Source organism: Gossypium raimondii, chromosome 10 (genome assembly GCF_025698545.1).
Source record: "Gossypium raimondii isolate GPD5lz chromosome 10, ASM2569854v1, whole genome shotgun sequence".
NCBI classification, from domain to species: domain Eukaryota; kingdom Viridiplantae; phylum Streptophyta; class Magnoliopsida; order Malvales; family Malvaceae; genus Gossypium; species Gossypium raimondii.
Window position 1 is genome coordinate 27550042 of NC_068574.1, and position 24870 is coordinate 27574911.

Genomic DNA, 24870 nt, shown 5'->3' on the forward strand with positions numbered 1-24870 from the left:
CATATTTACGCATGATTAACATTCATTAATTATTCATTCATTCATTACATGCTCATATCTCCCTAATCATTCGCTAAGGTTAAAACCATCTAATCCACAGTTACCACACTACAAGTCTGGAATCACGTCACTCCTATAGGACACGCTTAAGAGCTAGAACTATGGATGTCGAACTCAATGAAAGGATGGAAAGGATGGAAAGAACCCAAAGAGAATTGCAGGAGCAACTGGCCAAGTCGCAGCAAGAGGCAAGAGATTTGATGGTGAGATCTCGAGAGGAATCGCTCGAGCAAAGAGATCAAATGACCAAAATGATGGAAATGATGACGGCCTTGGTCAAAGGAAAGGGACCTATGCAGAGCCCCGATATCGTAGAACCGCCTCAGTCAAGAGCTAATCAAGATCCACTTTATCCCCCGAGATTTACTCCACCTCATGTCCATACAATGCAAAGAGGATACCCCCAAAGAGAACCTACAAGTCAGGAACAACATCCTACTCCATCTGCTCATTTAGGACAGGGAATGTTTGTATCGAACCCTGGGGCTAATCCTTCAGATCCAATTGTTCCAGACCTAGATGATCCTGTAGAAGTAGCAAGGCTGAGAATTGATGACAATAACGCTCAGGATAAGTACAGGATCCTGGAAGAGAGGATCAAGGCAGTAGAAGGCGCTGAAGTTTTCTCTGCTTTGAGTGCCAAAGAGCTCAGTTTGGTACCTGATTTGGTCTTACCCCTAAAATTTAAGGCACCTGATTTCGAGAAGTATGACGGAACAAGATGTCCAAAGGCGCATCTGATCATGTTTTGCCGAAAGATGACTGGTTATGTAAACGATGATAAATTGTTGGTGCATTGCTTTTAAGATAGTTTAGTTGGCTCAGCCCTTCGATGGTATAATCAACTCAGTAGAGAGAGAATCCGATCATGGAAGGATTTGGCTTCAGCATTCTGTGAGCAATATAGGCATGTATCGGATATGGTGCCTGATCGACTAACCTTACAAATGATGGAAAAGAAGCCGACAGAGACTTTTCGGCAGTATACACAAAGATGGAGGGATATCTCGGCTCAGGTGGAGCCTCCATTAACTAAGACAGAGATAACGGTCCTCTTCATTAATACTCTCAAAGCACCGTTTTACGATAAATTGGTAGGAAGTGCCACAAAGGACTTCGAGGATATTGTAATATCCGGGGATCTTATTGAAAACGCCGTCAAAAGTGGGAGAATGGAAGGCCCCGAGAGTTCGAAGAGGGTAGTACCCGCAAAGAAAAAGGAGGCAGAGGCTCATATGGTTGGAACCGAGAGTCACTGTGCCCCCAATTCGTACCCCGCCCAATCACGACCTCATTATCGCCCACCTTCAAACTTCTACTTTCCTCCTCAAGGTCCTTACCATCAAGCACCTCCGTCTTACCCCGTTTATGCTATGAATAACCAAAGACCATTCACCTTGTTCCCACCAAACACCATGCCTACACAAAGTCAACCTAAAAATGATCAAAGACCAGCAAGACCCATTCCTGAAAAACCTCAATTCACCCCAATTCCTGTGCCATACGGAGAATTATACCCGAAACTGTTGGAGAAGCAATTGATATCCCCACATTACATGGCACCCCTGAAGCCCCCTTACCCGAGGTGGTATGATCCTAATGCTAGTTGTGTGTATCACGCTGGGAATCAGGGACACTCTACAGAAAACTGTGTGGCCTTTAAAAAGAGGGTTCAAGGTCTCATCGATGCTGGCATTTTACGATTTGATGGTGTTAGCAATGTGATGGGAAATCCTCTTCCTAACCATACTGGCGGGAATGTAAATGCGGTGACAGATGAAGACAGTTGGCAAGCCAAATGTGATGTTAATGAAGTAAGAACACCTTTGAAGAAGGTATGGGAGATGATGATTGAAAATGGCATGCTATGTCCGTCTAGTAAGATCCTTAAAGAAGAAAGTACAAAAGACCAGAGTTTCTGTGATTTTCATGGCATTGAAGGGCATGACATCCAATCTTGCAGGGAATTTAGAAAATTACTTCAGGACATGATAGATAACAAGGAGGTCAAAGTCTTTGATAGTGTGGAAGGGGCCGATGAGGGAGAAATATGTGCCTCTGGTGATCAATTGATGGCTTTCCCTTATAGTGTCGATAGACCCTTGGTGATTTATTACGAGGTAAAGAAGGAAGAAGTTAGTCGAGAAGTTAAACCAAGTTTGATAATTGAAGTACCTACTCCTTTCCCTTATAAGGACAACAAGGCAGTGCCTTGGAATTATGATGTCAATATTATTGTACCTGAGGGTGAAAAGTCCAAGGTTGTGAGTGAAGGTGTTAGCGGAGTAGGGCATTTTACTCGTAGCGGAAGATGTTATTCTCCCGAGACGGTTGAGCCAAAGAAGAAGGTTGCTGGTCCGAGCCAAAAAGGAAAAGCACTAATGTATGAGGTTGAGGATGATGTTGAAACACAACTTGAGCGGGGAAGTTAAAAGGTCATGAATGAGAAGGAAGCACATGAGTTCTTAAAGTTTATTAAGCACAGTGAATATAGCGTCGTAGAACAATTAAACAAGCAGCCGGCCCGAATCTTGGTATTGTCTCTATTGTTAAACTCGGAGCCACATCGAAATGCCTTGTTAAAAGTGTTAAATCAAGCTTATGTGGCGAACAATGTATCCATGGAAAAGCTTGATAGGTGGGCAAATAATCTAAATGCAGATAATTTCATCTCTTTTAGTGATGACGAAATACCGCCAAATGGTAGGGGCTCCGTAAAAGCATTGCACATCACAACCAATTGCAAAGGTTACATATTACCAAATGTGCTCATCGACAATGGATCTGCACTCAATGTTATGCCTTTGGCCACGCTTTCTAGGATGCCGGTTGATATGTCTTATCTGAGGCCTTGTTATTCTACAGTAAGGGCATTTGATGGGACACGGCGAGAAGTCATGGGAAAGATCGAAATTCCTTTAAAAGTGGGGCCATGTGTATATGATATCGAGTTTCAGGTCATGGACATCACGCCTTCATACAATTGCCTCTTAGGAAGACCTTGGATCCATTCTGTTGGGGCAGTTCCTTCATCTCTCTATCAAAAAGTAAAGTTCATCATGGATAGTCGTTTGATTACTGTTGGTGGTGAGGAACACATCATCGCATCTATCTCTACTAATGCACCCTACATCGAAATAAGCGAGGATGCGGTAGAATGTTCTTTTCGCTCCTTGGAATTTATCAATGCTACATTTGTTGCTGAAAGGAATAAGATCCCTATTCCCAAACTGTCAAGGAATACCAAGATGGGAATTAAGTTGACTGTGGGAAAAGGAGCTCGGGCGAGGAAAGGTTTGGGAAAATATCAACAAGGGATGGTTAGAGCTTTGAAACCAACGCACCACAAGGGTCGATACGGTTTGAGGTTCAAGCTAGATATACATCAAAGAAGGAAACAATTGCAGAAAGATCGAGAAAGAAGAATCGCAAGAGCTTCAGGCCAGGATTTAGAATGGGAGCCGTTGGCGTATCCTCCTATGTCAAGAACATTTACATCAGCAGGAGTGATGTACCCAGGGCAGGACAATCCGCAAGTCACATTATTGATTGAAAAGGGTCTTCAGAATATCAGCCTAAATGCTATTGACAATGAGAGTGATGAAATTAAGAATGCTTCAATGATACGCCCTTGTCCTCCAGGATATGTTTTGAACAACTGGACTGCTAAGGACCTCCTTGTAGTTTTTAAGTCCCCTTCAGAGTAATGCTCAATGTTAACCCTTCATTTTGTGTGTCCTTAAACAGTAGGATTCCTTTTGTAAGAGCTTCTGTTTGCTCTTTATCATTTCAATGAACATTAATGAAGATGCATTTTGTTTTATATTGTCATATTCTTTTCATTAACTTTGCGACTACTCATTCTGTTCATATCCTTTTCTAGGCATATATCTCATATCATCTCATATCATTGTGTGTTGATTACAATACCTCAATACTCTGCTATAGCCTTTTTCCATTCACCTTTCAGGTGCTCAGATATCAATGGCATGAATAATCCCGTTATGAATCCTGAAATCAATTTTGAGAAGGTTATTTGTTTAGGAGAATTGAAGTCGTGCGAAAATGTTGAAGATTGTGTCTCGTCTCGACTTCATCGAGAATGGTGGAACAAGAAGAGAAACAAATCCTACCCCATCAAGAATCTGTTGAGGTAGTTAACTTGGGGAACGAAGAAGAGAAACAAGAAGTGAAGATTGGGACTTCCATTTCAGAAAACACAAGGCAAGATTTGATCGCCTTGCTCCATGAATACAAGGATGTGTTTGCCTGGTCTTATCGGGATATGCCAGATTGAACACGGATATTGTGGTCCACAAGCTCCCACCGAAACCGTAATGCAAGCCCGCTCAGTGAAATTAAGAAGGATGAGACCCGAAATGCTGTTAAACATAAAAGAGGAAGTCAAGAAACAATTTGACGCTGGCTTCCTACAAGTCTCAAAGTATCCAGAATGGGTAGCTAATATAGTCCCAGTGCCGAAGAAGGATGGCAAGGTGCGAATGTGCGTGGATTATCGTGATCTAAATCAAGCAAGCCCTAAGGATAACTTTCCTTTACCGCACATCGACACTTTGGTGGATAATACGGCAAAGCATTCTCTGTTTTCTTTCATGGATGGTTTCTCAGGATATAATCAGATAAAGATGGCTCCCGAAGACATGGAGAAAACTACATTCATAACAATGTGGGGAACCTTCTGCTACAAGGTAATGCCGTTCGGATTAAAGAATGCTGGGGCAACATATCAGAGAGCCATGGTGACGTTATTCCATGATATGATGCACAAAGAAATAGAAGTTTATATCGATGATATGATTGCCAAATCTCGGGAAGAAAGAGAGCATGTTGGGAGTCTTAGGAAGCTGTTTGAAAGATTAAGAAAGTTCCAGTTGAAGCTTAACCCGGCCAAATGTACATTTGGGGCTACCTCAGGAAAACTGCTAGGTTTCATTGTTAGTGACAGAGGTATCGAGGTTGACCCAGATAAGATAAAAGCTATACAAGAACTGCCTCCCCCGCGTACACAAAAGGAAGTCAGAGGTTTTTTAGGAAGGTTGAATTACATTGCTCGATTCATTGCTCAACTTACCAATCAGTGTGACCCAATTTTTCGACTCCTTCAAAAACGTAATCCGGGAGAATAGAACGAGGAGTGCCAAGTGGCCTTCGACAAGATAAAACAGTATCTATCTAATCCTCTTGTGCTAGTACCGCCGACCCCTGGAAAACCCTTAATATTGTACCTGACCGTGTTTGAGAACTCAATGGGTTGCGTACTGGGGCAACATGATGAGTCAGGGAGAAGAGAAAAGGCAATTTACTACCTCAGCAAGAAGTTCACAGAATATGAGGCAAAATACCCTTCAATTGAGAAGTTTTGTTGTGCATTGATTTGGACGGTTCGAAGGCTCAGACAATACATGTTGTATCACACGACATGCTTAATTTCAAAACTGGACCCAATAAAGTACATGATGGAGTCACCTGCACTCTCAGGGAGAATGGCCCGATGGCAGATCCTATTGACTGAGTATGACATTGTATATGTGAGCCAAAAGTCGATAAAAGGAAGCGCAATAGCTGACTTCTTGGCAAGTCGTGCAATGGAGGAATACGAGCCTTTGAGATTTGAGTTCCCAGATGAAGATTTGATGTGCATTTCAGAAAAAGAGGGCGAGTCATCAAAAGGAAAGTCATGGAAGATGAGCTTTGATGGTGCATCAAATGCATTGGGGCATGGGATAGGAGCAGTCTTAGTATCACCTGAAGGGGACCATTACCCACTTACTGCCAGATTGAATTTCTTACGTACAAATAATATAGCGGAATATGAAGCTTGCATCATGGGACTTCGTGCGACTATCAAGAGGAAAATCAAAATCTTAGAGGTACACAGGGACTCAGCACTAGTCATTTACCAAGTTCGTGGAGATTGGGAAGTAAGAGATTCAAAATTAGTCAAATATCGCGATCTCGTCGCAGAGCTAATCAAGGAATTCTATGAAGTGACTTTTAACTACTTTCCACGGGAAGAGAATCAATTGGCTGATGCCCTAGCCACCTTGGCTTCGATGTTCAAAGCAAATAGAGAAAATGAAATAATGCCTATCCAAATGAGCATATATGAGACCCCCGCACACTGCTTTAGTATTGAGGAGGAGTCAGATGGACGACCATGGTTTCATGATATCTTGGAGTATATCAAGAATCAAAGGTACCCCGAGTAAGCAAACGAGAATGACAAAAGAACAATCAGGAGAATGGCGATTAGATTTGTTCTTGACGGGGATATTCTATACAAAAGGGGAAAAGATCAAGTGCTCCGAGGTGTGTGGACGCATTGTTGAAGCTAGAAAGATACTTGAAGAGGTTCATGAAGGAATTTAGGAACACATGCCGTTGGTTTCACCATGGCCAGCGATTATGAGACTTGGTTTTATTGGTCGACGATGGAAAGGGATTGCATTGGTTACGCACGAAAGTGCCACAAATGTCAAATTTATGGCGACAAAATTCATGCAGCTCCGTCGCCCCTTCATGTCATGACTTCTCCGTGGCCTTTTTCTATGTGGGGCATGGATGTTATAGGGCCAATTTCCCCGAAAGCTTCCAATGGGCATCGATTCATCTTTGTGGTTATAGACTACTTCACAAAATGGGTAGAAGCCACTTCATTTGCTAATGTGACAAAGGCTGCAGTCTGTAGGTTCTTAAAAAAGGAGATTATATGTCGATATGGTCTGCCTGAAAGAATCATTTCAGATAATGCTTTAAATTTGAACAACAAGATGATGAAAGAAGTATGTGAGCAATTCCAGATAAAACATCATAATTCTTCGCCCTATCGCCCAAAGATGAACGGAGCAGTAGAAGCGGCTAATAAGAACATTAAGAGGATTATTGGGAAGATGACTGAGACATATAAAGACTAGCACGAAAAGCTACCATTCGCCTTGTACGCATATCGCACCTCGAGACGGACGCTCACGGGCAACTCCTTTTCTCCGGTCTCACGGATGGAAGCCGCTCGCCTTATCAAGTAGAGATCCCATCCTGCAGCGCCTTAATGGAGACAAGATTAGAAGAATCGAGTGGGTTCGAGCTCGATATGATCAGCTAAACCTTATTGAAGGAAACGCTTGAAGGCAATTTGTCATGGATGATGTATCGTAAAAGAATGATCACGACTCATGATAAAAAGATGCGCCAAGAGAATTTCGTGAAGAGGAGCTTGTTTTAAGAAAGATCCTCCGATACAAAAGGACTTTCGAGGAAAATGGTCACCAAATTGGGAAGGGCCATACGTTGTAAAAGGCATTCTCGGGAGGGCTCGATTCTCACCGAGATGGACGGAAAGAATTACCTAATCCAAAGTGAACTCGAGATTTGTGAAGAAATATTATGCTTAAAAAAAACAAACAAAAAAATAGAAAAAAAAAACAAAAAAACAGAAAAAAACAGACAAAACAAAAAAACAAAAAAGAAGAAAAAATCAAGATGAAAACCCGAAAAGGGCGTCTTGATAAACAAAAAAAAAAGATTAGGATGAAAACCCGGAAGGGCGTCCTAATGAAGTGGGCTCGGGCTTGAAGAAGCCAATTGGCTTGAACGGGGAGTCGAATGGCGGGGTTACAATATTTGAAGCATTCTCAGAAGCTCAAAATCTTCTACACAAGAAGCCGTGCTCGAAAAGATCCAGGATGAAGAAACGTGGAAAGTTCATGCATTGGATATCTAGAGCATTTCTGGCCATTGAACTCGCTTTCTTTTCTTTATGACAATTTATTTGTTAAACTTTCCTTGTCAATTTTTTGTTTGTTACTTTTGAAAAAAAATGAAATGAATGTGAGATATTTCTTTCATGCCTACTTTGCCTTTTTATGCATCTCATGATTTATTCATTTAAATGATAAATAGTAAGATGGCATACTCTAAACAAAAGGAATGTTGAGCATTACCTGGATGAGAATTTGATAAATACAAGGGCCCCAAAGCAGGAACAATGTTCAGCAGGGGGCAAGAGAGTGATATACGAAGAAATGTGGATTACTTGCAAACCTTGAAGATGAGTACAAAACTTGAGAGAAAGTCGTGAATGGAGGCAATGAATGCGGACCTCACAAAAATCAAAAGTGGGGCACGTGACAAAACAAATTTACGGTGCATTGCATGATCATGTAGACACAAAAGCATTTAGGACAAACATGTGCATATCGTAATAACATCATACATGACATATACAGGTATACCAGTAGAGCAAGGAATACTAGGAGAAAGCTGCACAGAATCAATGAGGAAGAAGGCTTTTAGTTTCACCTAATGTTTTTTTGAAACCCTGTTCTTTCAAGAAATATTTTTTTAAAAAAATTCTGTTTTTTTTCAAAAAATCAACTCATAATACAGAGGTGAGTTGAGCCTCGGGTCACGCTGAGGTATTTTTTTTAATTTCTGCTTTTTTCAAAAATCAACTCATAATACAGAGGTGAGTTGAGCCTCGGGTCACGCTGAGGTATTTTTTAAATTTCTGCTTTTTAAAAAATCAACTCATAATACAGAGGTGAGTTGAGCCTCGGGTCACGCTGAGGTATTTTAAATTTGCTTTTTCAAAAATCAACTCATAATACAGAGGTGAGTTGAGCCTCGGTCCTGTTGAGGTATTTTAAATTTCCGCTTTTTCAAAAAATCAACTCATAATACAGATGTGAGTTGAGCCTCGGGTCACGCTGAGGTATTTTTAAATTTCTGCTTTTTTCAAAAATCAACTCATAATACAGAGGTGAGTTGAGCCTCGGGTCACGCTGAGGTATTTTTTTAAATTTCTACTTTTTTCAAAAATCAACTCATAATACAGAGGTGAGTTGAGCCTCGGGTCACGCTGAGGTATTTTTTTAAATTTCTGCTTTTTTCAAAAAATCAACTCATAATACAGAGGTGAGTTGAGCCTCGGGTCACGCTGAGGTATTTTTTAAATTTCTGCTTTTTTCAAAAAATCAACTCATAATACAGAGGTGAGTTGAGCCTCGGGTCACGCTGAGGTATTTTTAAAATTTTCTTTTTTCAAAAATCAACTCATAATACAGAGGTGAGTTGAGCCTCGGGTCACGCTGAGGTATTTTTTTTAATTTCTGCTTTTTTCAAAAAAATCAACTCATAATACAGAGGTGAGTTGAGCCTCGGACCATGCCGAGGTATTTCTTTTAAATTTATGTTTTTTGAAAAATCAACTCATATTGCGAGAGGTGAGTCGAGCCTCGGGGCACATGTCGGGGTATTTTTGATTTTTGTTTTTCCAAGATCAAATCATAATCCAAGAGGTGAGTTGAGTCTCGGGTGCGCACGAAATGTTCTCGATTTCGCTTTTCAAATAAAGAGGAAAATTTTGATGGTCGAACAAAATTCAAGCTTTTTAGTCTTTGCTCTATCCCTGCTTTCACGACTATGAGCAAAGAGGGCATTGTAATCACCGAATTTTGCCGGGTTGAATTTTGGGCCGGGTCGGTCTCGTATGGGCCCAATGATCGGGCCCATTAGGATTTAATTTTAGAATTGTTTTAGCCCATTTTTAATTGCTGTTTTAAATATTAATAAAATAGTAGTAAAAAAATCTCAAAAAAATATAATAAAAATACAAAAAAATATAAATTACATTTTAACCCCTCTACTTTTTGAAATTTACATTTTGACCCTAAACTTTTCTATAAATTACATTCAGACCCTTAAATTTTCTTCAAAATTACATTTTCACCCCTTAAATTCCTAAAAATTACATTTTGGCCCCATATTTTCCTAAAATTGCATTTTTACCCCAGAAACTTTACACCCGTTACAATTTAGTCCTTCTGGGCATGACAAGACTGCCCCCCAACCTGCGTTCTTGCGTGCACCGCCTTCCACGCCTGACACACCCAATCGGCGGTCATGGCGTGCTCTCCCTCCTCCGCTGCCACCTAAAAACAAAAAAGAAGAGGACAAATCGGAGGAGATAAAAAGAAAAAATTAAAGGAAAGAAAGGGGTCTGGAACTTTGGGGAGAAAAACAGAAAAAAAACAACAAAAAAATCTGAGAGAAAAATCAAAAAGAGCAAGGAAAAGCCTCCGTTCTCCAGTAGCGCCACCACCATCAGAAGCACCGCTGCCACCACCCGCTAGCTAAGACGACCAAGGAGCAACCTACAAGAATCTAAGAAAACCCAAAAATCAAAGAAGCAGCAGCAGCCAAGAACCGAATTTAGAGGAGGAGAAAACATTTACCTTTGAGCCGCCGGCCACCAAGTGAGGAGAGAAGCCGAGGACAAACACGGCGGCGGTGCCTTCGACTTTGTGGGGGGGCGGCCGAATCACAAAAGAAAGAGGAAAGAAAAGCCAAGGGGAGAAGAGAAGAAAAAAGGAGAAGAGAAGAGAAAAAGGGGAAGAGAAAGGAGGAGGGGAGAACGCCGTGACCAGTGACATCGAACGGGGAAATCAACGGCGACAGTGGACGACAAGAGAGGAGCGAGCGGCGGCTAGGGTTCTTAAAAAAAGAAAGAACGAAATAAAGGAAAAGAAGAAGAAGAAGAAAAGAAAAAAGAAAAAGAAAAAAATAGAAAAATAAAAAAACAGTAGCAGGCTGGTGCAGAATCAGCAGAGTTACCTAGCAGTAGAAGCCCAATACAGCAGGCCTGTCCAGCAACCAAAACCAGCAGGCCCACCTGTGCAGCCCAGTGGCGCAGTAAGCCACTGCCCAGCCCAGCAGCAGCTGACCCAGTAGACCAGCAGCAGAGTCGGCCCAGCTGACTGTCCAGCAGGCCTAGGCCCAACACCCAGCAGAAAAAAAAGGGAAAGAGAGAAAAAAAAAGAGGGAAAAAAGAAAAAGGCCCACAACTTTGGGCTTTTTGGTAAGTTCCTTAAATATTTTTAATTTAGTTTATTTATTTAAATATTGTTTCATTTAAATTAAATTAGCATTTTTTTAAATAGTCTTTTTTAGAAATATTAGTATGGTTTTATTTGCATGTAAAAAATAAAATAAAAATTTTATTTTAATGCATAAGGCAACGAACCGATTTAGCATCGAGCCGTTGATTTCATCGCTATGTTGGGTGAATATTGATGGCTCGTGTTAAATACGGGACACCCTTATAAAAATCGAAAATATTTAAAATTCCTTGTGTTTTAATAAAAATCCTCGTGTTTTATTAGAATCCCGATTAAATATTAATTTGATTTGTTTTGACACTAATTCGACGACTTCATCGCCATATCGGGGTGAATATCATCGATTCGTGTTAAATATGGTATTATTAAAAAAATCGTGTTTCAAAAATTTTCATATCTTCAAAATTTCTCATGTTTCAAAATAATAATAATAAAATTTCCCGTGTTTCAAAAAAATATATTCGTGTTTCTTTTTTTCAAAAAAATTTCCCGTGTTTCAAAAAAATATATTCGTGTTTCTTTTTTTTCAAAAAAAAATTCCGTGTTTCAAAAAACTCTCTTGAATACTCTTTGATGTTATCGTGTTTTCAAAAAATTCCCGTGTTTGACAAATTTTCGTTTTTTCATGTTCTCAAAAAATTCTCATGTTTCAAAAAGCTTCGTGTTTCTAAAAATCCTCATGTTTCAAAAATCTTCGTGTTTTCAAAATTCTAGTGTAACAAAAATTTTCATGTTTTCAAAATTTCCGTGTTTTCAAAATTTCGTTTTGAAAATTTTCTTGTTTTCAGAAAAAATTTCCGTGTTTTATAAATTTCGTGTTTTCAAAAAATCCCGTCTTTCAAAAATTTTCGTGTTTTCAAAAATTGACCGTGTTTCATAAATTTCCGTGTTTCAAAAAAAATCTCATGTTTCAGTAATTTATCAAATTTTTGTGTTTTCAAAATTTTGTGTTTCAAAAGAAAATTCGTGTTTTGAAAAAATTCTCGTGTTTCAAAATTTTCGTGTTTTTAAAAAATTTCTTGTTTCTAAAATTCTTGCGTTTTAAAAAAAAATTCGTGTTTTCAAAAAAGGGGTTGTTGTGTTTCAAAATTCTCGTGTTTCAATCGAATCATGACTGAATATTAAATTGAACTCGTATTTTTGAAAATTAAGACAACACGCGTTTAACGAGATACCAATTTTGGGCGTCGCGAGGGTGCTAATACCTTCCTCGCGCGTAACCGACTCCCGAACCCTAATTTTCTCTGGATTTCAACGTAGACCTAAAATTGCCTCTTTTTTAGAAAAGTTTAAAATTAAATTTTTCCTTATAAAAAGAGAGTTTTGAAGGTGTCCGATCACACATAGAAAAAGATCGGTGGCGACTCCTTTTTTTCAAATAAAATCGAAACTCCGTTTTCAAATTTTCAATAATCACTTCAATTAGCGCCCACACCAAATTTTTAGGTCGCTACAAAAATTTTAAGGAAAAATTTAGCATGTGAATTAACGTCAATAGGTCAATATGTTCTGCTTTTAGAACCATTAAAAATGATGGTAAAACATGCCCATATAGTTAATTGCAGTAAATTGGACAGAAAATAAATGTAGAACAAAGTAACCTCAGCCGTGTTTGGCAGGCATGTAAAGAGAAAATTGAATAAACAAATGGTTCAAAAACAATAATGGAAAATCAAACTCTCCGAAAAAAGAAACACAGGCTTGCACGTGAAATAAAGTACCAAAAATTGCAAAACTAATTCAGGCAGCAACACCCACCCCACCTTTTTTACCTAACACAGATAAAAATGACTTCGAAACAAAGATTCTACCATAGAAAGACTTACACCGAGATGCAGTAGAGGAGTGTCGACGGTGATGCGGCAAAGGAGTGTCGACGGCAATGCGGCAAAGGAGACAGTTGACGACGATGCAGCAAATGGTTGAGGAAATATTTGGGAATTAGGGATTTGTGGAAAATTTTTAGGGGAAAAAAATAAGGGATTTCGGGGATGAGTTGGGGATAAAACTGAGCAAAGCAAAACAGTGCCGTTTTGTTTAAAATAAAATGATACTTTGCGGCGTTTTTCTTATAGCACCGCTAATGCTTAACCTTTTGTGGGTTTTTATCATAGCGCCGCTAATACTTGACATTTTGCGGCGTTTTTCTCATAAATACTGCTAGTGCTTGACCTTTTGTGGCGTTTTTCTCATAAATGCCGCTACTGCTTTACCTATTGTGGCATTTCTCCGTTAGAGCCACTAATGTATAATATTTGCGACATTTTCCGTTCAAACGCCTCTAAAAACACTGCTACAAAATGTAACTTTTCTCATTCTAATCTTGAATGTGACAGTAAATGTCATACGTGGTTGTTTAAAGATTTTTTTAATTGCATTTTAAACAAAGCTATTATATTGTTTAATGATACTTTGCTGGGAATTTTTAAGGTTGGATTTTAAACAAAATTTGATTATGTAATTGCTTAAATCTCTCCATTTCCATCTTTTCTTACCATTCATTTTTGTTTCTAATTTTTTTTATAATTCTTATTCATCCTTAACTGAAACAATTTTAACAGTCATATAAATATAATTATAAAAAATTATTATTTTTATTTAAATGCTATCAATAGAACAGATTCTACTATTAAGAAAAGGAGGAAAATAATTTCAATTTAAATTATGAATGTCTTTGGTTGATGTGAAATGAAAGTTTAAATTCCATTATTGAATGTATAATATCCGGCTATTACCATTACCATTTTCGTTAATTAGTTTTTATTAATTTATTATCATAATTACTTAATTTAAAATAACTACAAATGTTAAAAGTGATTAATTTGATTTGAATTGCATGTTTATTTTTATTGATATTCTTAATTGACTGTGCAAAAACAAAATTAGAAATTAAGGACAAATTAAATACGTTTCTCTAATGGCTTGTATTGCATGTATTTATGATGATTTTATTTTAATTTTAGTCAAAATTATTACCAAATGCGTGTATAAAAAAATTAAAAGAATCTATTTTTATTATTAAATGAATTATACTCGATTGATTCTATTAATTAGATATTAATTTATAATATTATTTACACTAATTTAAATAGAAGTGAGATTAAAACGCAATTGAGAGATTTAGGGTCCGTTTGTTTACATGTAAAAAGTTTTACGGAAAATGTTTTCTGCATTTTCCTGTGTTTGTTTCACAGAAAACAGCTTGGTCAACGGAAAATGACTTACAGGTCAAGGGAAAATAAGCCTTTTTCCTTGTAAAATTACTTACCCTTTTGAAAAGTGTAAGTCATTTTCCGGAAAAGAGCTCCTCAATAGATAATTTTACTTTTATATAAAAATTGACTTAAATCAAGTTTAATATTATTATACCGATAATAAATTTTATTTTTATTTTTAAAATATTTAAAATATTAATATAAAATATTATATTTGTAATATTATTAAACATACGTATTTAATTATTTATATTTAATCATATAATAAATTATTAATATAATTAATATAATTTATTATTTTTAATAAATGATTTAATATTTAAATTTTATTTTAATAGTAAATTTTAAAACAATAATTTTAAATAATATTATTCACATATTATTGAAAATATCAATATTAATATTTTAATACTAAATATTTATTACAATTATAAATATATTAATAATAAATGTTTTGTAGTATAAATGTTAAAATATGTCATAAGTCTATATACTCTTCACAAATTTGCAATTTACTTTCTGTACTTTTATTTTCAAGAATTTAGTCCTCTACTTTCTAGATTTGAAAATCAAGTCCAATCACGACATTGTTGATTTTTTTGTCAATTTTGTTAATGTCACATTTTAAATAAAAAATACTCAGTTGGTAGTCATGTAACTAAAAATAATCGTTGCAATGAACCTAAATTTAACAAAATATTTTTAATGTATGTAAAAACAATGTAAACTATAAAATTATAGATATAAAATAAACTCAATTAAACAATGAAAAATAAAAAAATCTCAAATGTATGTTTGTTTAATTGAAAACGACTTTTATGAAATATTTTTAAAGAACCTACCAAACAAAAGAAAATATTTTAAACAGATTATCTAAACACCAGAAAATATTAGCTTTTCCAGAAAAGTAAGTCATTTTTCAGAAATTATTTTCCGGAAGCCATTTTCAGGAATGAGAAATAAACCGTTAGGTAAACCAATTACAACATGGAGGGAGTAATTTAATTAAAAAATTCAAGGGAGATAAATAGGCCAAAAGATTGAATAATTTGTGGACTTAATCGAATGAAAGTCAATATTATGATGCTTGAATGTGAAATAAACCATTATCTAATGGTACAATAATGCAAAATAAATAAAATGATGGGATAAAAAATCTAATTTCTAAAAACTGAGTCAAAAGAGTTTAATATTTTAGTTGTCACGGAATATCTTCATCATTTTCTTCCTACATTCCAACCTCCTCCGTTATACATTTTTTTATTTGTGTTCCACCTCCAAACAAATATTTGTTAAAATAAAATAAAATAATTTACTAAGACGACAAAAATATGGAAAAATAATGTTAGCAAGAAATTAAAATTTTACTTTGAAAACTGTTTAGCATTATTTAAAAAATTGATATAACTATAAATAGAAATAAAATATTAATCTGTAAGTAAATATTAATAAAAGAATCCAATCATCCTCATCGGATAAGATGACCTTGATTTACCTTATGTTCATGATTCTATTTTTAGTAGTTTAGGTTTAATTGGATTTATTAGTTTTATTAAATATGTACAGCTGAAACAAATAAATTAAGCAACTTAAACTTAATTTACAATTTCGCTTCTGAAATATATATATATTCATATTACTACTTCTAATTTACTACTTCAAGTATGCTTACGTTATGCTTTTTAATCCCTATTTTAGTAAACGTTGCAAAAACATTTGATCTGTTTTGGTCAATAAAAATGTAACATGTCATGCTTTAGCCAATAAAAAGTGTCACACGACATTCCTGTCTAAAATATATGCCTTAAAAATTATAAAAATATAAATATAAATATAAAAATTCAGGAAAATTATATAAAATTTCAAAACAAATAAAAAATTATTCAATTTCTTTTTTCTTTTTATTTAAAATTAAATTAATAAAATAAAAGTATTTTAATTCAATTCTTTTCTCTCTTCCTCTTTCATCTTCTTCCCCACACTCTCTTCTTCTTCGCCAACAAAATAATAATAATAATAAAACCATTGCTATCTTCTCCATCTCCACATAGCCATATCCATATCACAATTATCATTACAATACACCCAAAAATCAAAAAGTAAACAAATGAAAAGTCACAAATCTAATTTTCAGCCGAACCGACTTGAATTGTATTGGGTATTGCTTAGTTGATGTAAATGGTGAAAGAGAAGCTTAAGAAAAAGAACATACAAATTAAATCAAAGTCAACCATGGTAATTATGGTATATGTTCAATTAAAATTTCAAGAGAAATAATCGATTAAATTTTAGCTCAGTTGGCATCAGTATTGTTGTCAATGTCGAAGAATGAGGGTTCAAGCACGCTGAAGTGCGTTTATCCTCTTATTTAAGTTTTGGAAAAGAGTTATGAATAGATTTAAATATTATATCAAAAAAATTCAAGAGAAATAAAATAAAATAAAAAAGTACTCATCAAAATACAATTCAACCTAACTAGTAAACATAGAATCATGAAAATAAGGATTATTGAGTTTACACTAAAAGCAAATCGAAATTATTATTTATCCAATTCACACCTTATATCTAAAATAAATCTTATCATGAAAAATTTAAAATACACTAAATTTATCAACTTAATTATTCAAAATCAAAACTAATTCAGGGCACCTAAATCAATACATAAGCAAGGGATGCAAGTAATTAACACCTACAGTCAATATACCAAAATTTAAAAACTATAAATTACCATACAAATTCATAATCCATGTTAAAGCATACATTTAAATTAATAGAGTCAACATACAACTTAAATAATAAAATAACTATTACATATTTTTTAAAAAATAAGTCAAAATTATTTAATATTCAAATCCAAATTAACAAATATAATATAAAAATTAAATACAAGCAAATTAAACATCAGAGTAAATTTTTTAAAATAGATACTTATTCAAATAATCATTAAAAACAAGTTCTGGAAAAACACTATAAACTAACATTTATATAATTATATTAAATAAGAAGTTAAATTAAAGAAAAGATAAAAACTAATAAAGAATTAAAAAAAGGTTAATAGAGTAAAGAAATACATTTTCAAAATTGTGAATTAATGTGAAAGCAGAGGGACTGATTTGGGTATTTATAAAGGCAAAAGACCCTTTTAAAAAGCAATATAAAGGTGAAAGGATTTATTTTGCAAATATAGGTGACAAGATTTCAATTTTTGAAGAAATGTAAAACTAAATGGGGTTATGTTATAATTAATAGGAGTGGAAGCCTTTATAAATGTAAACTAATTGTGAAAATTCCTTCAATTTCAACTATAAAATCAATATTTTACACTTTCAATCATTTTTACTATGAATTTCCAAAAAAAAAAAGTTTTACTTTTAAATAGTTCCTTTTCCCTCTCTTTTGTGAGTTTGGTATCTTCATTGACTTCAAAACTAGAAAACTCATAATTTTCTAGTTTTTCAGGCTTGAAAAGTTTAGGTTTTTCTCAAAAATTTAAATAATTATTCATTTTTTTAAGAAAAAAGAGAACTCCTTTTCATCTCTTTTCAATTCAGTATTATATGTCAATTGCAATGTATGAAACTTGGATCCTACATAAAAAAGTAAAAGAATTCCGAGAGGGGCTTATCTGGACTTAGACCCTCCAATCTCAATAGTTAATTTTTAGGGTGTGATTCTCAAAAGGTTTCTAACAATTGATATCAGAGCCAATCATCATGTTTCTCAGTTGCAATCGTGCGGTGTGGGTGGTGACACTGGCATTGGAGTGTTCGCCCAGGACTAGATTAAGCTAGTGCAAAGCTAGATTGCATGGGCGCCAGAGCTGCGAAGCGTGGTGGATTGTTATGTGTTAATTGTAAGGTATGGGACTTGAATCCCACATAGGAAAGTAAGGGACTTCCTAGTGGGGTTTACATGGATCTAGGCTCTCCAACCTTAATAGTTTGCTTTTAGCGTGTGGTTCCAATTACACTTGCCAAAGTACAGGGTAGTCGGTTTGATTGGTCCAGTTTGGGTTAGACTTAGATAAAGATTTATACACTTTGAGTCGACTCAGCCCAATTTAATTTAAATAATAAAATTATTTTATTATTAAATTTAATTATAAAAATATATAAACAATCCATTAAAAATATATTTGTAAATATTTTATTAATTTTTTAATAGTAAAATGGAATGACTCGACTCAAAAACGAGCCTAGACTTGAAAATTTTGTGGAACCAAGCCTCGACCATGGACAACCACCAATACATACATTTTCCAACTGATGTTGACTCAGCAAAACTTTAAAAAGAAAAAAACAATTAAGGGCTAGTTTACCATTAACGATAAGAAATGTTTTCGAAAAGTGTTGTGAAAAAAGCTTTTAAAAATTAATTTGGAAAACTTGATAGTGTTTACTAATGTTGTAAAAAATATTTTTGAGAATATAAAATGTCAATTTTACATATGATATTATAAAATATAAGATTTAATGAGGGATAAAAGATAATTGAAAAACACTTTTTCAAAAACCAAAACCAAAAATTTCGACTTTTTTGCTTGAGTTAAATTTTCAGTTTAAAAAGCTACTTATTTACTTCTTCTTTTCTTTTTTTCTTTTTTTTTTGTTTGAAATCAATTTTTGGATTGAAAAATACTTTTCAAGCTCAATAGTAAGCAAAACCTAAATTGTTAAGTAAAACCACATCGTCATACTACTAATCCATCCCCTTTTTTCTTTTAATAATGTATAATTAAATGGTTAGTACTCATGTACCCACGGTAAAGACATACTTACATCACACACACGCACAAACTCTATTTAAAGAGAGCTATCCAAATAAAAGTTTATCACTTGCTCCTCAAAAGTTCGAAGCCAAGTGGATTTTATAAGTAAGCGACTCTTAACTACTAAGCCTATTATAGAAGTTGGAATTCTATTTACCTTAATTACAATATAAAAATTCTTTTGCATCAGAATTTGCGATTATACTTTTATTTTAGAATATTATTGTATTTAAATATCAAATGATTTATCTTTTAATATGTATTTTAAACTATTATTAATTTAATTAAAATCCTTAAAATTTTAGTAAAATATAGCAATTAACAATTCATAGCAAAAAAAAAACAAACCATGATAGATAAGACAATAGTTAATTATTTTTATGAATAGATATAAAATTATTATAGATAACTAAATAAAACTTCTTTACAAATTAAGTGGTAAAAGAATAATTGTTTTTGTTTTGATTTCAAAATTATAATAAAATGTGGATAATGTTATGTGGTATATTAGGAAATTGGTAACATTATGTATCACGTTATTGCCATTCATTCAATCGTTAGTCTTCAATAATTTAATAAATTTATAAGTAAAAATATAATTATATACCAATAGCATTAAAATATCTAACAAAATTGTAGAAAATTATTAATTATATACCATCATTTTTACAATATGGAAGTGAAATTATACTTTGCTCTTTTAAACAGGTGAATTCATTTAATTGCATGGCAGGTTAAAAATCTTATTATGTTAAATCATCATTAATTTTCAACTTATTTATAACATAATAATAAATAATCACATTTTCTAATTGATTAATAATATAAAAATAAAAGTAGTACTACAAATTTATAATACAAGAGAAAATATTATGTATAAAATAATACATGGTATATAACATAAAAAATAATAATTGAGTAATTTTATAATTACAACTAAATAATTTATAAAACTTATTAACTAAGTAAAATATATATATATATATTTATATAAATATCATAATCTTTATTAATACCTAAGTGAAAATATATACTTAATATAAGGATTATAATTTAAAACATTTAACTTTGAATTAAATTAGCTATTTTATGTTTTTAAAATTATTTCATCAAATTATTTAATAAAGTTTTATAAAGTATAATTATATTCATATTTTAAATTATTCAACTGTAAATGTATATAAAAAGTAAAATAGATAAAGATTACATCTTTTTTATTGATATCATGCTTCAAATTTTATTATTTTATTGTGAAATTAAATTCATATTGTATTTTGATGTAATAAAATGGCAATTATTTTATAAATATTTTTATAAAGCTTATTAAATTGGGCATTTTACCAAAAAAAGCCTATTTTTTTCATTAATTACCGAAATGGGCCAATTACTTAATTATTTACCGGATTGGTCCATTTTCCCCGAAATCGATGCCACGTCACCGATGTAAGTAGTCGTGCGTGAAGATGTTAAAGACGTCGGTAGCGATGTCTTGACTTCAGCAGAAATCACATCCTAAAGGAAGCGATTTCATCGAAGTCAAGACATCGCTACCGACGTGGCAACGATGTCACCACAGTGAAAAAGGCTCAACGGTCAAATATTTGACCGCTGCCCCCCAACGGTAAAAAAAACTATAAATACCCCCACCCTTTTTTATTTTTTCACAAACAAATCCTCTCTCATATTTCCTCTCAATTTCCTTCCAAAATTCTCATAAATCCATATTTAATTTCAATTTCCTCTCAATTTCATTCCAAAATCTCTCAAAGCCATATTTAATTTCAATTTGCTCTCAATTTCCTTTTTTAAAATAGTTTTAAATTTTTTTTATATTTTTATAAATCGTAAAAATTTCTACGATTTCATCAATGGTCGGATCATTGACTCGTCTTGATAGGCATCACATATCGGTGGAACAAATGGAAATGGTAAGTGTTAAATTTAATTTTTAAATATTATTTAAGAATTTTTTATTTATGCTTTTTTAGATAATTATTAATTTATTATTTGTTATAAAAGTCTGTAGATCGGGTATTGGAATGCAATATCCGGAACATGCATGGTCCTCCATCACCGTTGGTAGAGAACTACCTGCAGGAAGCGGGTTTTTGGCACGTGGCGACGGTAGGTCGGGGATGCAAGTTGTACCAGAAACTAATCAGTGCGTTGATCGAGAGGTTGAGACCCGAGACACACACATTCCATCTTCCATGTGGAGAGTGCACTATCACTCTAGAAGATGTGAGTCTGCAATTGGGATTACCGGTCGACGGGAAGCCAGTCACCGAGACTGCTCAATCTAGCAATTGGGAGGCGGTGTGCTACGAGCTTTTGGGCACTATTCCGGATAAAATGGATGGAGGTAAGATCGAGATGGGCTGGTTACGTGACACATTCCCTGATCCGGATGAAGATTCAACCGAAATTGAAAGAATCCGATATGCTCGAGCATACATTCTTTAAATAATTGGAGGTTATCTGATGCCCGACACGTCACGGAGCCGCGTACATCTAAGATGGCTCCTGAAAATTGTAGATTTTAGAGAAGCCGGTGAATTTAGTTGGGGGTCTGCCGTCTTGGCAACGTTGTATTGGGAGATGTGCGGGGCGACGCGACCGAAGAAAGCGAAAATCGGAGGTTGCCTGTCACTACTGTAGTCATGGGCACGGTTTCGCTTTCCATTTCTACGTCCTCGAGTGGACCACCCATATACATTCCCACTCATAACGAGGTAAATTTTATATTAGATTTTACAATTATTATGTATACTTTTAAAAATAAAAGTATGCTAAAAATTTATTTAATTAGGTGGAACCATCCGGCAAGTCATGCTCGATTACCTACCGAACTTGAAGATATACGGCTTCTAGTGGACCAACGGTCGGAAGCACAAGTAAGTATTATTGTAAATAGATATTTTGTATTTAGTATTTAGTATTTAGTATTTAGTATTTAGTATTTAGTATTTAGTATTTAGTATTATGTATATAACTAATATTTCTATCATGTTCATATAGTTTCAATGGACACCATATGAGGATCCGCAATTGGGCAAGAATTAGGAAGAGTTCTTACAAAATCGAACGCTGCCAGTCAAAATCGTCTTGATCAACTTCAAGAACTGTGGAGCCGCACTGCATGCACAGAGTGCTAGGACAGTTTGGATGTAGACAACCGATTCCCGTGGACCCTGAGGAGTTTGACGATCACCACAAAATCGACCTTCGGCTATTAGGTACAAAATGGCCTTTGTACTGGTCCGGGTACATAGAAATGTGGGAAAATTGGTATGAATATCAACCTACTCGGGAACCAATCATCGTTCCGGAGTTAGCGTGCGTTCCAGAATACATGCCATGGTTTAGGATCCATGGCAAGTCAGATTATCGACGCCGAGGGGAGGCAATGCAAATACGTGTCAGAAGGGAAAGGCGCTGGCCTCTAAATCCAAGACGACAAGACGAATAAGGTAGCTCCTCAACGAGGCCCAGACATTCACCCGGCTCATCATCAGCGGCCATGCAATCACCAGGCCCAATGAGAGCACCGAGACATTCACCCGACACAGCAATTCAACCGATGATACCCACTCAACCGCCTTTTCAGACGATGCCAGGTGCATTTCCTATCCCTTATATGTATCCTAACCCTTATATGTATCCTTTTCCGAGTCCTATGGCAGGTTGGAGCCAAATGCTCGGTTCAGCTCCATTTCCTGTTACGCCAAGTGGGCCACCGATGTATAGGCCAGTGGGGCACGAGGAATCGCAAGAGGGGCCGTCGGGGAGCTCTCCTTTTTACCAATCCCTAGCAACGTATGGGTTTCAAACACCCTCGTCCTTCGTGATGCAAACACCTCCACATACACTATTCTTCGAAGGTGGATCATCGTCCCAAGTCTGACAACTAGATGCCGTACCGGAAGAACCAGAATCCTCACGAGGAACAACAACCGCCACGGAAGTTAGAAAAAGGGGAATCAGAGCGTAATCATGCGACTTACCGCCATGTGGCAATCGAATCCCTGCATAGACATTGATTACCGTATTTAAAATTATTTGTACAAATATTTTGAATATTTTGAAGTTTGTTTGATGTAATAAAATAGAAGTTTTATTGATGTAAAAAAATTAAATTTTTTGAGTTATTTTGATATTATTTGATGTAATAAAATAGAAGTTTATTTGATGTAATAAAATTTAAATTTTTTGAGTTATTTTAATATTATTTGATGTAATAAAATAAAAGTTTATTTGATGTAATAAAATAGAAGTTTATATGAAGTAATAAAATAGAAGTTTTATTGATGTAATAAAATTTAAATTTTTTGAGTTATTTTGATATTATTTGATGTAATAAAATAGAAGTTTATTTGATGTAATAAAATAGAAGTTTATTTGATGTGATAAAATTGAAAACCCTAACCTAATTAAGTTGAAAACCCTACCCTAATTAAATTAAAAACCCTAACCTAATTAAGTTGAAAACCCTAACCTAATTAAATTGAAAACCCTAACCTATTTAAGTTGAAAACCCTAACCTAATTAAATTAAAACCCTAACCTATTTAAGTTGAAAACCCTAACCTAATTAAGTTGAAAACCCTAACCTAATTAAGTTGAAAACTCTAACCTAATTAAGTTGAAAACCCTAACCCTAAACTTAAAAACCCTAATAATTTATCATTCACGTAATGTTAGATTTGGAAAAATGTTTTCACTTGGTAGTAACAATTAATAATTTTATATAATTTGACAATTAATACAATTTTTCAGATAATAATTTGTCATTCACATAAAGTTAGATTTGGAAAAAAAATTTCACTCGTACTATCCCCTAACCTAATTTTTTATAATTTTAAATATTTACCAACCATTAATACAATTTATCAATTAATAATTTCACAAACTTAATTTTTTTACAATTACATTCAACTATTGCGATTAGGGCATGATCGACTTGTATGGCCTGGATTCCTACACCATCCGCACAACTTCGTTTGACTGGCTCTTTCTCGGATATCCATATTGTTACGTATTCTAGTCAAGCAAGGTCGACCCTTTGGTTTGCGACGTAATTCTCTATCGATTCATGACTTAAAATGAGCAAGAGATACGGCGCCACCCCACGTTCATCTGGGATGGTGGGAAAACATGTCTCGAGCGTTGTACATGTTTTCTAATTTGTACACTTCGTCCACATAACTCATCGGATCCGCATGAGATTCTCGACAAGTCGCAATAACATGAGCGCATGGATAACGGTGCATCAAACATCCCATACCACAAGTTCTATTTCGCAAGTGTACACGATATTGCCCGCCTACAACACCTTGGTACGGTCTGTCAAACTCTGTCACGCGAAACCATAAATTATCTCGATCATGACACACTGTGTACATGGTGTTTGCCATCGCCTTGGCCTTATTAATTTCTCGAACTACCTTACTGCACTATACATGGCCTCCCTGCATCTGGCCTGCATAACTTGATGCTCGCTTTGGAAATAGCGCCGACAAACGAAAATATGTCTCTCGCACAACCGATGTTATCGGTAGATGGCGTGTTCCTTTGAGAACAAAATTTATGCATTCAGCCAGGTTCGATGTCATATGGTCATATCGTAGGTCGTTGTCGTATGCTTGTACCCACTGTTCGAAACGTATGTTGCAAAGGTAGTCCACCCCTTCTGCGTTAATTGAATGTAAAATGGCCAACATCTCGTGAAAACGATCTTTATTTATTTCATACCTTGCCAATATAAGATCATAGCGAATAACTTACACCACTTCTACCAATAAAACTAATTCAGATTGACAAACATAATAACACATATATAGACTAAATACCCATATTGGTCACTTGTCGTTGTTCGCTCTTAGATGGATATTGCGTGTAGTAGTTCGAAGCAA

The 24870-nt window shown here is 34.7% G+C and overlaps 2 protein-coding genes across 2 annotated transcripts; both read left to right on the forward strand.

The window, feature by feature from the left end:
- Nucleotides 1-161: 161 nt before the first annotated feature.
- On the forward strand, nt 162-2492 carry LOC128033927 (uncharacterized). Its single transcript, XM_052622428.1, has 2 exons — nt 162-825; nt 868-2492. Exons 1-2 carry the CDS (start codon nt 162-164, stop codon nt 2490-2492), a joined length of 2289 nt encoding a protein of 762 aa, XP_052478388.1.
- A 2835-nt stretch (nt 2493-5327) lies between these two features.
- LOC128033928 (uncharacterized) lies at nt 5328-6290 on the forward strand. Its single transcript, XM_052622429.1, has one exon. It carries the CDS (start codon nt 5328-5330, stop codon nt 6288-6290), a length of 963 nt encoding a protein of 320 aa, XP_052478389.1.
- The last annotated feature ends 18580 nt before the right edge of the window (nt 6291-24870 follow it).

Bases quoted from the DNA above. Each gene is read 5' to 3' on its own strand.
- LOC128033928 (XM_052622429.1), top strand. From the start codon at position 5,328: ATGGGTTGCGTACTGGGGCAACATGATGAGTCAGGGAGAAGAGAAAAG.
- LOC128033927 (XM_052622428.1), top strand. From the start codon at position 162: ATGGATGTCGAACTCAATGAAAGGATGGAAAGGATGGAAAGAACCCAA. The intron at 826-867 runs GTTATGTAAACG...ATTGCTTTTAAG, and splicing joins GTTTTGCCGAAAGATGACTG to ATAGTTTAGTTGGCTCAGCC.